The sequence below is a fragment of the Tamandua tetradactyla genome, chromosome 4 (genome assembly GCF_023851605.1).
Source record: "Tamandua tetradactyla isolate mTamTet1 chromosome 4, mTamTet1.pri, whole genome shotgun sequence".
Taxonomy (NCBI): domain Eukaryota; kingdom Metazoa; phylum Chordata; class Mammalia; order Pilosa; family Myrmecophagidae; genus Tamandua; species Tamandua tetradactyla.
This window is the reverse complement of record NC_135330.1, coordinates 140314806-140328355: the sequence shown is the minus strand read 5'-3', so window position 1 is coordinate 140328355 and position 13550 is coordinate 140314806. Positions and strand designations below refer to the sequence as shown.

The 13550-nt window shown below is 32.1% G+C and overlaps 1 protein-coding gene across 6 annotated transcripts in view; it reads right to left on the bottom strand.

Moving 5' to 3' along the window:
- Window positions 1-13550, bottom strand: part of PIBF1 (progesterone immunomodulatory binding factor 1) — a 341226-nt gene that overhangs the window by 39801 nt on the left and 287875 nt on the right. For all 6 annotated transcript variants that reach the window (XM_077158415.1, XM_077158414.1, XM_077158416.1 and 3 more), the window contains 2 exons: window positions 6881-7011; window positions 1595-1679 (listed from right to left, as the gene is read on the bottom strand). In XM_077158415.1, coding sequence (XP_077014530.1) covers window positions 1595-1679; window positions 6881-7011 — 216 coding nt within the window. The remainder of the gene's footprint in view (window positions 1-1594; window positions 1680-6880; window positions 7012-13550) is intronic.

Genomic DNA, 13550 nt, shown 5'->3' with positions numbered 1-13550 from the left:
CATTTTTACTTTGCTTTGAAAAGAAAAAGGTTACTTTTCTTTACATGTTTGGCATTAACAAAAGCCACAATATTGGATCATTAAAACATAATTTATATGAGTTGTTTCATAATGCTAGAAATTAATTTTCATGCTTAAACACATGTTCTTCTAAATCTACTCAATTCCCAATCCAGTAAGTTAAACGTTTTAGCTTTTCTTTGGAAACATGAATAATGTAATTCTAAGCTGAAGTACAAAATATATAAATCAGAATTGTTCACATATATATATATATTTTAAATGGCTTTTATTTTTTTAAAATTATGTTAATTATTTAAAAAATTTTTTACATGGGCAGGCACCGGGAATCGAACCTGGGTCTTCTGGCATGGCAGGCAAGCATTCTTGCCTGCTGAGCCACCGTGGCCTGCCCTGTTCATGTATTTTTTAGAGTCTATCATAATAATTTAAACTCAGATGAGAACTGGTATTGTGAAAAAAATACTTGTTATGAAATTTTATGAAAATAAAAGTAGTTGGTATAATTAGTAGTGACTAGCTCTTAAATATTCAATTTCAAAAATATTTGTGAAAATTTCATATAGTGAATGCATCAGGTTTCCACAGTGTAGAGACAATTATTTGAAGGCAGAATCCTAGGACTTAACTGATAGGAGCAGTGATGGATAAAGCCAGGAAACAATTCAAAGGCCCATCAATTGAAACATCCACGGAAGGGAATACTATTCAGCAGTAAAAAGAAACAAATGACCAACATTTACCACAACAATAATGAATCTCAAATGTATTATGCTAAGTGAAAAAAAGGTCAGACTCAAAAGGCTATATATGAATAATTTCATTTATAGGAAATTCTGGAAAAGGTAAAACTATAGGAATAGAGATCAGATCACTGGTTGGTAGGCCATGAGATTGGGGAAATGGGTTGACAAAAAGGAGGCATGAGGGAATTTTTTTGGGTGATGGGAACTATTCTATACATTGATTAAGGTGATGATTACATAATTGTGTGTATTAGTCAAAAAATCATAGAACTATACACCAAAAGGGTGAATTCTTCTGTATGTATTTTATATCTCAATAGCCTGACTTAAAGAAACAAAACAAAACTGGGCTTCTCTCTTTCTTAGTTATTAACTATCCTTGGGCAAGTCACTTAAGACACATTTCTCCCTCTATAAAATGGTGATTATATTTACCCTAGAAGAATTTTGGTAAGGACCAAATGAAAAAATAAAATACCTTTATCAACTTTAAAGTACACTACAAATATTGCATGGTAGATATTGGGCACAAAATGATGAATAAGACAGAGGTATACTAAAGAAACTTACTGTTAAATGGGAGAAGAGATAAAATTGATAATTAAATTATGTGGAAATTTAGTGAAAGAAATATAAATAAGGCAATACAGAAGCAGCCAGAGGGGCACTCTAGGAATAAAAATGAATACTAAGACAACAGTCAGATGTAAACATGAAGAAGTTATTAATCAACATGGAAAATTAGAATCCAGTAATCTTTATACAACATGGAAGGACACCAAAGAAACCTGAAAATGTTAAAAAATATGACAAAATGGAAGAAGTACCTCACGATGATTTAGAAGTTGTTCTAAATCTAATGCCATTTGATTCTTCGTTTGTAGTAAAGTGGACTTTTCTTTATTTAAATTGCTGGAAGAAAACAAAGTTTTAAAGTCATCACATCGGTATATAATTAATAAATATAAAATAGCAAAATAGTGAACTTAAATCTGATAGTTTTGATTAAAGATAAATTAAATTTATAGTCTTTAAAGATATCAGATCAGCCATTGTAATGCCTGATTTTTCAATGGCCTAGCTATTTTGTAAAAAGATTCTTTCTCTTTAAATAATTATTTGACAGTATAACCAAGATGCTTTCCTGAGGATATTTTCCTCCCTAGTTTGGGAATAAAATTATTCTTTTAAAGAAGACTACTTATGCCTGAAATGTAAAAAGATGAGGTGGAACTTACAGAAGGTAAAAAGGAGAATATATGGGTGAAATAATAAAACACAAGAAGTTAGAAATCAAATTAACAGATTTATTCAGAAAATTGAAGTAGTATTTTATAATTTACCACATACAAATATAATTTGGCTAGGCAAATGAATCAGATATTTAGTCTGGTAATCTTGTGAAAAGAATCTGTGCCTCCAACTCTTAGTTCAATCTTCAATTCTTAGTCTGCATTGTGAATTTCCCTTTAATATAACGTACTTTCTGGTACGAGATGGGGAGAATCTATCTACGGAACCTAATTGTAAGGCTATATTAATATTTAAAAGATAAAAATTTGGTCCCATTTTATACTGGCTGGAGTTTTATTATTCTACATATATAAATTAATTAGAACCAGAAAATGAAATATTCTTCTAAACCCACTGAATAAAGGGTAGGTGGATAAACAAGTTTACAGAGCAGTTCTGCTGTATTCAAGGCCTCAGGTTATCACAAACTATGGAATCCATAGACAATATTTCTATGATTAGAATATTTGTGTATGTACTTTCAAAGTCTTAGTCTTCTCTTAAATATTCCTCAAAATATACTCTAAAACCTCAAGGGAGACCACCTTTAATTTATGGGTCTCTAAAACTGAATATGATTATTAGCACACTCGGTGTTCTTCCAGGGTAATTACTCAACAGTTTAGTCTCTTAAGACGTATTTCATAACAGTGGAATCTTACCTTTAAAAATACAAAGCTTCTACGTGTGACTCATAGAACAACTACAGACCAAATCTCCTTATAAGAACATCTACCTCGAATGGTATATTACACTCATAATTGTTCAATTCACTGTTAATTATTACTCAGAAACTCATGTTTCTGGTTGTTTCACCTGTTATGAAAACATATTCTTGATATATTACTCTTTAACTTCCTGGATCAATATAACCTGGGTTAGTCTTACAATAGAAATAGACAATGTAGCCTTTTCTTCTTTAACTACTAGTTAAGAGTGAACTGAGAAAAAAAAAAAGAGTGAACTGAGAGCTGGCAACATGGCATGAAAATTTATGCTAATTATTCTCTTTCCATGCTTTCTTTAGTTTTGAACTATAGCTCAAACTATATAACCCAGACTATCTCTTGTGACTTGGTGGAGGAGAGGTAATAATATTAAATTTTAAGATAGATATTGCTTTAATGATAGGGGAATTCAAAGTAGTTAATAGTGACACCTGAAATATTAGCTTTTTTTTTTTTTTTGATGTACATGGGCTGGGAAATGAACCACCGGGTCTCTCACATGGCAGAGGAGAATTCTACCATTGAACTACCCTTGCACCCCCTCAAATATTAGCTATTAGCATGCTTATAACAAATTCATTTTAGTGCATATTTACTCTAACTTTTCTGGAAATGGAATATATTATTAAAAATAGTTAAACTTGTGAGAAGTGGATGTGGTATTGTTTAATTTTCTAAGAAAATCATGAAATTATTTAGTTCCTTAAAAAGCTTTTATTGTATAAGTTAGAGAAACATTTTAATAATCAATTAATGTAAATACTCTTTATAATTAAAATAAATACCCAGCAAAGATGAACAGGAATTTTCAAGGAACATAATAACTTAGTAATATTTTTAGATGGTCCATCTAATTTTTAAATTTTGAATTAATGGAGGGCAAAGGGAGAGGAAGTAGTATTTACTGAGTTTTTCCTATATGCCAGAAGATTTATATATACGTTACTTCATTAATTTGTGCAACTATCCCAGGCTTTCACATTAATACCTATATTTTACCATGAGAAAATAAATTAAGTTGATGGGTATTCAAAACTCAAGATTATTCCATTATTCTTCTGGAAGCCTAATTATAGGATCTGAAATGTCACTGGCTTAGTGTAGTGGTGAAATACATAGAATGTGATCCATAGTGCTGCATCTGACCTGTTGACTGGGCTGACTTATAAATGACAATGTTATATTGTATTATTTCTAAGGTACCCAGAATATAACTTAGCATTTCAATTTAAGCTACTGAAAGCATCTTAAATTTTCACATTAGAAGTTAGTTGCTTCAGTAAAGAGCAAGGTTTCACATCTCGTGAAAATTAAGAATCTACTAAAATCTTGCAAAAACAGTTTTAAAGGACTCAAATGCTTAGCACAAAAATTTGTTTGGTAGTTAATTCCATACATGGGATTGCTTTTATGATTACTGTTATTGTATTAAGGAAGTTCTAATTTTTGTTCAAATTCAAAATATTTTGATAACTGTTATCCTTTTAAAGATAATTTTCAATATAAAAATATGTTAAATGTAAGATAAATACTAATACTAGCAAACATTTATTAAGCATTTACAATGTACTGGGTACTGTGCTACTTATATTACAAAGATCATATCATTTTATCTCAGAACAACCATATGAATTAGGTGCTGTTTGCACCACTTTCCTTTCACAGATGAGGAGACTGGCTGTACTGACCAATACCAAGCTAGTTAGCCACAAGTGGCAATTTAATTAAAAAATAAAATTTTTTTTAATTAGAGAAGTTGAAGATTTACAGAAAAATTCACAGAGCAAATACAGAGTTCCAATATAACCCTCCTATTATTAACTCCATGCATTAGTGTGGTACATTTGGGTAATTTCAATTTAAACTAATTTAAATAAAAAATTTAGTACCTCACCCTTAATAGTCACATTTCATATGCTCAACAGTCACATGTGGTTAATGGCTACCATACTGAACAGTGCATATGTAGAACATTTTCATCATTACAGAAAGTTTGATTGAAAAGGGGCAGCTTAGAGAGTTTAAGTGACTTGTCCCAATTCAAAACCAAGTACTGAATTGGATTTGATCCCATGCAACCTATCTATAGATCCTGTACTCCCTTTTTTTTATATGCTGCATGGAGGGGTCACATTTCATTATTTTTCCATGTGAGTTTCCCGTTACTGCAGCACCATTTGTTGAATTTTGTTTGTTTTCTGTTTGTTTGTTTTGCTTGTTTTTTGGGAAGGGCATGGACCAGGAATCGAACCTCAGTCTCCCACATGGTAGGTGAGAATTCTACCACTGAACTATCCTTGCATCCCCTGTACTTCTTTTTAAAATCTTTATATATTTTTAACATTTTTTACTATGGAATATTTCAAAAGAAGAGAAAAAAACCTAACAAACTCCCAGCTTCAACTGTTATCACCTCATTAAAGTCCTACTTTAACCACTATTCTATACTGGTTTTTTTTGCTTCTCTTCCTCAATTATATCACTTCATGAAAAATTAACCCTTACTCAGCATGGAACATAAAAAAGCAGTATAACAAAATAGTTCAAAGTATACAATTAAAAACCATTTACATTCAGATTTTGGCTCTACTACAAAGCTGTATATTCTTATAGGACAAGTTACAAAATCTCTCTAGGGCTGAATTTACTAATCTTTTTAATTTTCTCCTGTAGCTAGCTATTATTCTTTTCCATATTAAACATTTTCAGCTGTCTTAATTGTTAGTAAAATTAATATTTGAAGAAATTTATTTGAAACTGTGAAGGGGGTTATCTTTTCATACTTTTTATATACCCTTCCTCCAAGGCTTTATAAAGGTAAACAAGACTTTTATCAAAAATTTGAGAACAATCGAAATATATAACATGAGAAGAAAAAGTTCTTTTTGGGGTTCTGCCCTCGATATCCCTAAGATAGCCACATGCCCTGTGAATGGTGAAAGATAACATCTATTGTCCTCAATATCTAATTATGGATCAATTAACTATATATTCTCAGTAGTATATATTCTCAATATTATTTTCAGTTTAAAATTAAAATATATAAAATAAAAATAAATCACTGCTATTAATTTTGTAGCATAAAGTGATATTGAATAAAGTGATTTAAAATGATTTTATCAAGTCATCAAAAAATTAAGACCAGGAGTAAAGTTCTGGACCAATTATTCTGGTGTGGTGGAAATGATTTCTTAAAAAGAACATTAATTTCTTGCAGTTAATTACCAATAGTTTTATACTTTTGGTTGTATACCTTAGGAAACTTGGGTTTAATAGCTTACTTCTTACTGTTTTCCAATTCCTTAATTTTACAATTTCCACTCTCACCTTACTCTCTGATCCCACATTTATGAGTCAGTTAATAATTTATCCATAAAAATTAAATCATTTTTATAATCTTAAAATCTAAAAACAACTAAGCCAAGATCAAAACCTCTTTCTTTTTAAGCAAGGCATCATTCTTTCTACTTCAATTCAAAAGAACTTAAATGATCACATAGCATGAAGAGTTACAGAATTTGAATGACTTCTAAACGGAACACCTCTTTTGAAAAAGGACTCACATAACAAAATACTTTCAATCTAAGGAAGTGAAAGGAATTTATTTATTTACATTTAGGTAATTCACAGGTTACTTCACGTAAAGGGTCAGGGGAATAAAAGCTTAAAAATTCCTTAGCAAAGTCAACATCAATCTAAGCAAATGTGTACATTTTATCTGTTTAAAAAGTTATTTTAACTCCATGAATGTCATGTGGTTATATTCCTCTCTTCTTTCTGGTCAACACACATAACAATAAAGAATTCTAGGGCAATAAGGAGAGGCTAGCTGTTGCATGCCCAAGGGTAGGAGTGCTTTGTTAATAAGTGTAGCACTGTTATTTCCATACAAGACTTCTGATCATAAGGTGGAATATGAATATCTGATTTGACATGACCTAAGTTTTTCGAAAGAAAAATGTAATACTCATTACATTTAAGACTATCTTCATTATTTAAATTTTTTTCTTTAATTTAAACCTGAATTTATCTATAGCAGTATCTATTTACAATGTCTTTATTATTCAAATAAAAGATCTGTAGATGATTTACCTGACATCTTTCTCAAGTTGTGTAATACATTCTTTCAGTGAATCAATTGTAGAATCTCTCTGACGCACTGATTCAATGAGATATCTGTAAGGCTGCTGTGTTTGATTTAACAAAGAATTCGCCCTGTCAAGCTAAAGAAAAACAGATTTCATTAATATCTAGAAAGTTTTACAACTACAAATCATTCCGAGTGTTCTAGCACAAAGAATACCAACATCCCCTTGTATGAACTATTCTTGAAAAGCTTTTCCTAGGTAAATTTGAAAGTTTTAAAAATGATTGGTTAATATAGATATTCTTCATAATGAAGGACTCTATAGGCTAGGAATTGAACCCGGGTCTCCCGCATGGCAGGTGAAAGCGAAAATCCTACCACTAAACTACCTGTGCACTCCTCATATTTCCATTTTGATGTAACCATTGTATGTGCACATCTCTTGGCTGTCCCATAGGAAAATGTTGCTAAGTAATTCAATGGAAATATACCGAGCTATTATTTTGATATATCTGACAATGAATTCTCTTAGATGCATTATACTTTCTGTACTCTCACTTTATGTCTAATTCTAAATTTTAGAATTAAGGGAATACAGTATTTATAACTCTGCAACTATCTAGAGACCTATCACTATTTTTTGTCTTTTTTTTTTGCATGGGCAGGCACTGGGAAAAATACTGTTAATGTTTTTTTTTTTTTTTTTAACATGGGCAGGCACATGGAATTGAACCTGGGTCTCCAGCATGGCAGGTGAGAACTCTACCACTGAGCCACCATTGCCTACCCACTTTTTTTTTTTTTTTTTTACATGGGCAGGCACCGGGAATCGAACCCGGGTGCTCTGGCATGGCAGGCAAGCTTTCTTGCCTGCTGAGCCACCGTGGCCCACCCAGCCTACCTACTATTTTTGTCTTTTATGAAATTTTTGTTCCCAAGAAAGGCAGGAATACATTTGTTTCCCCTGATTAAATTGGTGTCATGTATTTTTGGTTATCATTATATTCATGGCTTTGTGACTTAGAATCGGTAAATATACATGAAAAAGCATGATACGTTCTGTGTGATCTAAACCACATAAAAACAAACTCAGTTGTGTGTACACACATAAAGAATCTAGAAAGATATGTCAAACTGTAAAGTGCTGTGATTATGTATAACTTTTGTGTTCATTGCTTCTTGTGCTTTTCAGTTTTCTATATTGCCCAATTAACTTTAAATTTATCTAAAAAATAAATGTTATTTTAAAAACAACAAAAAGAGACTATGTAGACAGGAAGGAAAGTTTCTTAATGAAATACTAATACTTATAAATTTTAGGGGTGGGTGACCTACATTTTCTTAATATTTATTGATCTAAGAAGCTATGTGGCATAAAATCATCTTGAATGAAAACTCACTGGCTAAAAATGAAAATCCTTTAAGTTTTGTTTCCAGTTAAAATAACATTAAGAGAATCTTAATAAATCTTAATAAATCATTATATTTTAGTAGTTTCATCTTTGCATATTTTCTTTCAGTCTTTGTAACTTTAATTTATGTATCTGAGTTGCTATGCACATAACTTTGTATTATGTTTTTACGCTTAATCTTATATCATAATCTTTTTTGTTGTAGTACTTGACTTTATATTTTTAATGGGTAAAAAAATAGTCTAACATGTTAATGTGCCATAACTTAAAAGCATTCCTATAGTGACTGGTATTTAGGATATCAATGTTTGACCAATATAAGGAAGGATACAACAAACTTTTTCTGTATTGTAGACCCTTTATCTTAAATCAATATTTTCTTTAGGCTAAATTTTCCAGGACAGAAGATACTAGGTTAAGGGACATGACTACTTAATGATTTTTTTTTTTTTAGCTTTTTTAATTGTAAAATATAACATATATACAAAGAAAAGAAAGCAAATAATTTTCAAAGCACTTTATTGATAAAACTTAACATGCAAACTTTCTTATTAAATTTTTTAATTTTTAAAATATTTTTATTGATAAAACTTATGCAAACATTCTTAACATACAAACATTCCATACATGGTATATAATTAATAGCTCATCATATAGTTGTGTATTCATCACCTTGATCATTTTTTTGAACATTTGCATCACTCTAGAAAACGAATGAAAAAAAGACCCAAAAAACTCATACAAGCCATAGCCCTTACCCCTCCCTCTCATTCACCACTAGTATTTCCATCTACCTAATTTATTTTAACCTTTGCTTCCCCTATTATTCATTTTTTTATCCATATTTTTTACTCATCTCTCCATACCCTAGCTAAAAGGAGCATGAGACACAAGGTTTTCATAATCACACAATCGCATTATAAAAGCTATATATTATACAATCATCTTCAAGAAACAAGTGTACTGGAACACAGTTCTACAGTTTCAGGTATTTCCCTCTAGCCACTACAATACACCATAAACTAAAAAGGGATACGTTTATAATGTATAAGAATAACCTCCAGGATAACCTCTTGACTCTGTTTGAAATCTTTCAGCCACTGACACTTAATTTTTCCTCATTTCTCTCTGCCCCTTTTGGTCAAGAAGGTTTTCTCAGTCCCTTGATGCTGGGTCTGGGCTCATCCCAGGGTTTGTATCCCATGTTGCCAGGGAGATTTACACCCCTGGGAGTCATGTCCTGTGGTGGGGGTAGGGTAAGTGAGTTTACTTGCAGTGTTGGCAGTGAGTTCACTTGCCATGTTGGCCTCCGAGCAACAAAAAGAGGTTCTCTGGGGGTGACTCTTAGGCCTAATTTTAAGTAGACTTAGTCTATCCTTTGCAGGAATAAGTTTCATAAAGGTGAACTCCAAGATCGGGGGCTCAGCCTATTGATTTGGTTAACCCTAGTGCCTCCAAGAATATCAGAAATTCTCCAAATGGGGAAGTTGGCTATTTCTTCCTTTCTCCCCAGTATCCTCAAAGGGACTTTGCAAATACTTCTTTATTCATGTCCAAATCACTCTGGAATTTATCAGGGCATCACGCTAACCTGGACAAATCAACAAGATCTCACTCCCTATTCAAGAGTCCATGTACTTATGGTGTTCAACTAAACTGATGAAATTAAATTAGAAAATGTACTACCCAAAATACAAATTTTGCACCAAATAAACATCTCTCCCTTTAGTCTTTGCACAGAAGTTGAAGTTTTAAATTATGGATGAAATCATCCTTTATCCAGTCTTCTCATATACCCTATCCTTATCAGCTTCGTTCATATCTCTACTTGATGTCTGATCACTTTTTCAACTTCTTAAACAGTTCCTGTACGTGATATTGCTGACTTTCATCACTTCGGAGCTCTAACTGTGAGTCTTAGCTGTCACATAAATACTTGAAGTTTCTGGGAGAGAGCATGTTATAAATAAACAGCTCAGTATCTCAGAACTTAGAATTAACAGTTACAATTCCTGAATTTATGTGATAGTTGTAAGAGCTTACAATCTAGGATCCTTTACAATAAGCCCCAACCTGATAACCCATGCTCTTGACTTTAGTTCACCAAATTTTTATATTATAGTTAGTCCATATGATCAAGGCATGATATTTGTCTTTTTGTTCCTGACATTTCACTCAACATACAGCTCTTAAGTTTCATTGATCTAGTTGCATGCCTCACATTTTCATTCCTTCTCTCAGCTGCTCAGTAGTCCATTGTATGTATACACCATAGTCCCCCCTTCCATTCTTCAGTAGTTGTACCCCTAGGCCACCTCCATCCATTGTGGATCTTGAACACCAGCCGCCAGAAACACCAATGCACAAATGTCCATTTGTGTCCCCTCACTCAGTTCCTCCAGGTATATACTGAGCGATGGAGTTTTAGGATCATATGGCAAACCCATCTCCAGTCTCCTGTGGAATCACCATGCTGCACTCCAAGGGGATGCACCTCTCAGCTTCCCTGCCAACAGCGAATAGGTACATCTCTTCCTCTGTATTTTCTCTAGCACTTGTTTCTCTCTGTTCATTTTAAAATAGTTTTATTCACCCATCAAATAGTCCTAAGTGTATAGACATGCCTTTGCCACCATACTCCATCTGAAGACATTTCCTTTTCTTCCACAAAGAATCCATACCCGTTTCCCAATCCCCCCACCTGTTGACTTTAGTTTTGACTTAATGCCTTTGTTACATTCAGTGGGAGCATATTACAATGTTACTGTTGACTGTAGATCCTAGCTTATACTGATTGTACTTTTTTCCATATACTATTTTCAATACCCTGAAATAATGACATTCCTTTGTTCTTCCTCATGAAAAAACATTTTTTAATTTGTAGATTTAATCACCATCATTGTACACCCTAGGCATTCCTAAAGTATACCATCTCAGTCTTTATCCTCTATCTATCCTTCTGGTTCCATACGTGCCCCCAGACCTTCTCCCTGTATCATACTCACATTCAGTTTCATTCAGTTTACTTATACTATTGTGCGACAATGAGGTAGCATTATGTTATACATTTCCGAATTTTTACAATCAGTCCTGCTGCACAATCTGTACTCCTTCAGCACCAATGACCTAATTGCTACCTTATTTCTATCTCCTGGTAACTTGTGTTCTTAACTTAAATTCTCCAAGTTCACTCATTAATGTTAATTCTTATCAGTAAGACTACATACTCAAAGTACATACAGAACAGATTTCAGAGTACGTTATGAGTTACTATTCCACTATCTCAGATATTTTCTTCTAGCTCCTCCAAAACACTGGAGGCTTAAAGAAAGTACAGTGATTCAGCAGTCATAATCATTTGTTAAATCCTATTTTCTCTGTTATAACACCTCTCTTCTTTGACCCTTCTCCCAATCTATAGAGATCTTTGGGCAATGGCTGTTCTGATTTTGTCAGCAATAAGGGATAGGTAGGTATAATTAGTTGATAATCTTGGAGGGGCTGGTCCCTCTGGGTTTCAATGATCTTGAGAGATAATATTAAAGTTCTTCCCTAAAGGATTTTTATCAATTTATAGTCTTACCATTAATACGAATATACCCACTCTGTTATAGTTTTGTGTGTTTTGGTTCTCTTTTTCTTAGGGAAATGTAAATATTGGCAGTACCAGCAGACCCTTATAATGAAATTTAAGAAGTTCTTGAAAAACACATTCTAAAGTTGTATATGCAAAAGCTGAACAATCACAACAAAATTGTTGACTATTTATTTTAAGTATGAGGGGACGGGGGTGGTGGTGGTATTTTATTCCAGAAGCAAAAATATTATAAAATTCTTAACTATTTTATGACCTTTAGATATTCTTTGATTATAAATTTCTAGCTTTTTATATTTATTAAAAATTTTTTTCTCTTTCTTTCATAGTTGCTCAACTGAGGTGAAGGATTTACTCTTTTTCTGGGACAAGATATGATATATATATATATATATATATATATATATATATATGATTTTTCTTTTATTAGAGAAGTTGTAGGCTTACAGAAAAATCATGCATAAAATACAGAGTTCCCAAATACCACCCTATTATTTATGCCTTGCATTGCTGATACATTTGATAGAATAAAAGCACATTTTAATAATTGTGCTGTTAACTATAGTCCATTGCTTACAATAGGGTCCACTGTTTGTGTTGTACCGTCATCGTGTGTTTTTCTTTTTTCTTAAGATCAAATTTATTGAAAATTTTTTATGGCTAACACCGATTTTTGGGCTGAAACTTAAAAATCTCTGCCATGTATTTAGAATGTGTTGGAAAGAAACAGAGTTTATTTAATTTTAATAGTTAGTTTTTATAGACCTGTTGCATCTTAGGATTTTACATAGTTTTTATTCTAAAACATACTGTGCTAAGTTTAAATTTATACAACCATTTTACAGATGAAGCCCTATATTTAAAAAAAAATTATCCTAGTAACATATATTTAACCTAAATTTCCTCTTAACCACATTCACATATATAATTCAGTGCTGTTAATTATGCTGACAATATTGTGCTACCATCACCACCATTCATTGCCAAAATTTTATAATCAATCCAAATAGAAACCCTACAATTTAAGTATTAACTCATTTCTTACCCCATTCCATATTCTAGATTCTAACTCTATCAGTTTATTCCAAATATTTCATATTAGAAGAAATGAATTCTCAAATATTTCATATTTAAAATTCAGTGAGGTTATACAACATTTTTCCCTTTCGTAACTGGCTTATTTCACTCGATATGATGTCTTGAAGGCTCATCCATGTTGTTGCATGTACCAGAACTTCATTCCTTCTTATAGCTGAATAATATTCCATTGTATATGCATACCACATTTATTTATACATTCATCAGTTGATAGACACTTGGGTTGCTTCCATATTTTGGCAATTGGGAATAATGCTACCATGATCATTGGTGTCCAAATATCTGTTTGAGTCCTTCCTTTCAAATCTTTCTGAGGAACTGTTTTCCACAGTGGTTGAACCATTTTTCATAACAATCAAAATGAATGAATGTTCCTATTTCTTCTCATCCTCTTCAACACTTACAATTTTTTAAAAAATAGTAGCCATTTTATTGGGTGTGATATGGTATTTCACTGTGGTTTTTATTTGATATATTTTCCTTTTTCATGTGCTTTTGGCCATTTGTATATCTTCTTTGAAGAAATGTCTATTAAAGTCTTTTGCCTGCATTTTCTAAATGGGTTGTTTT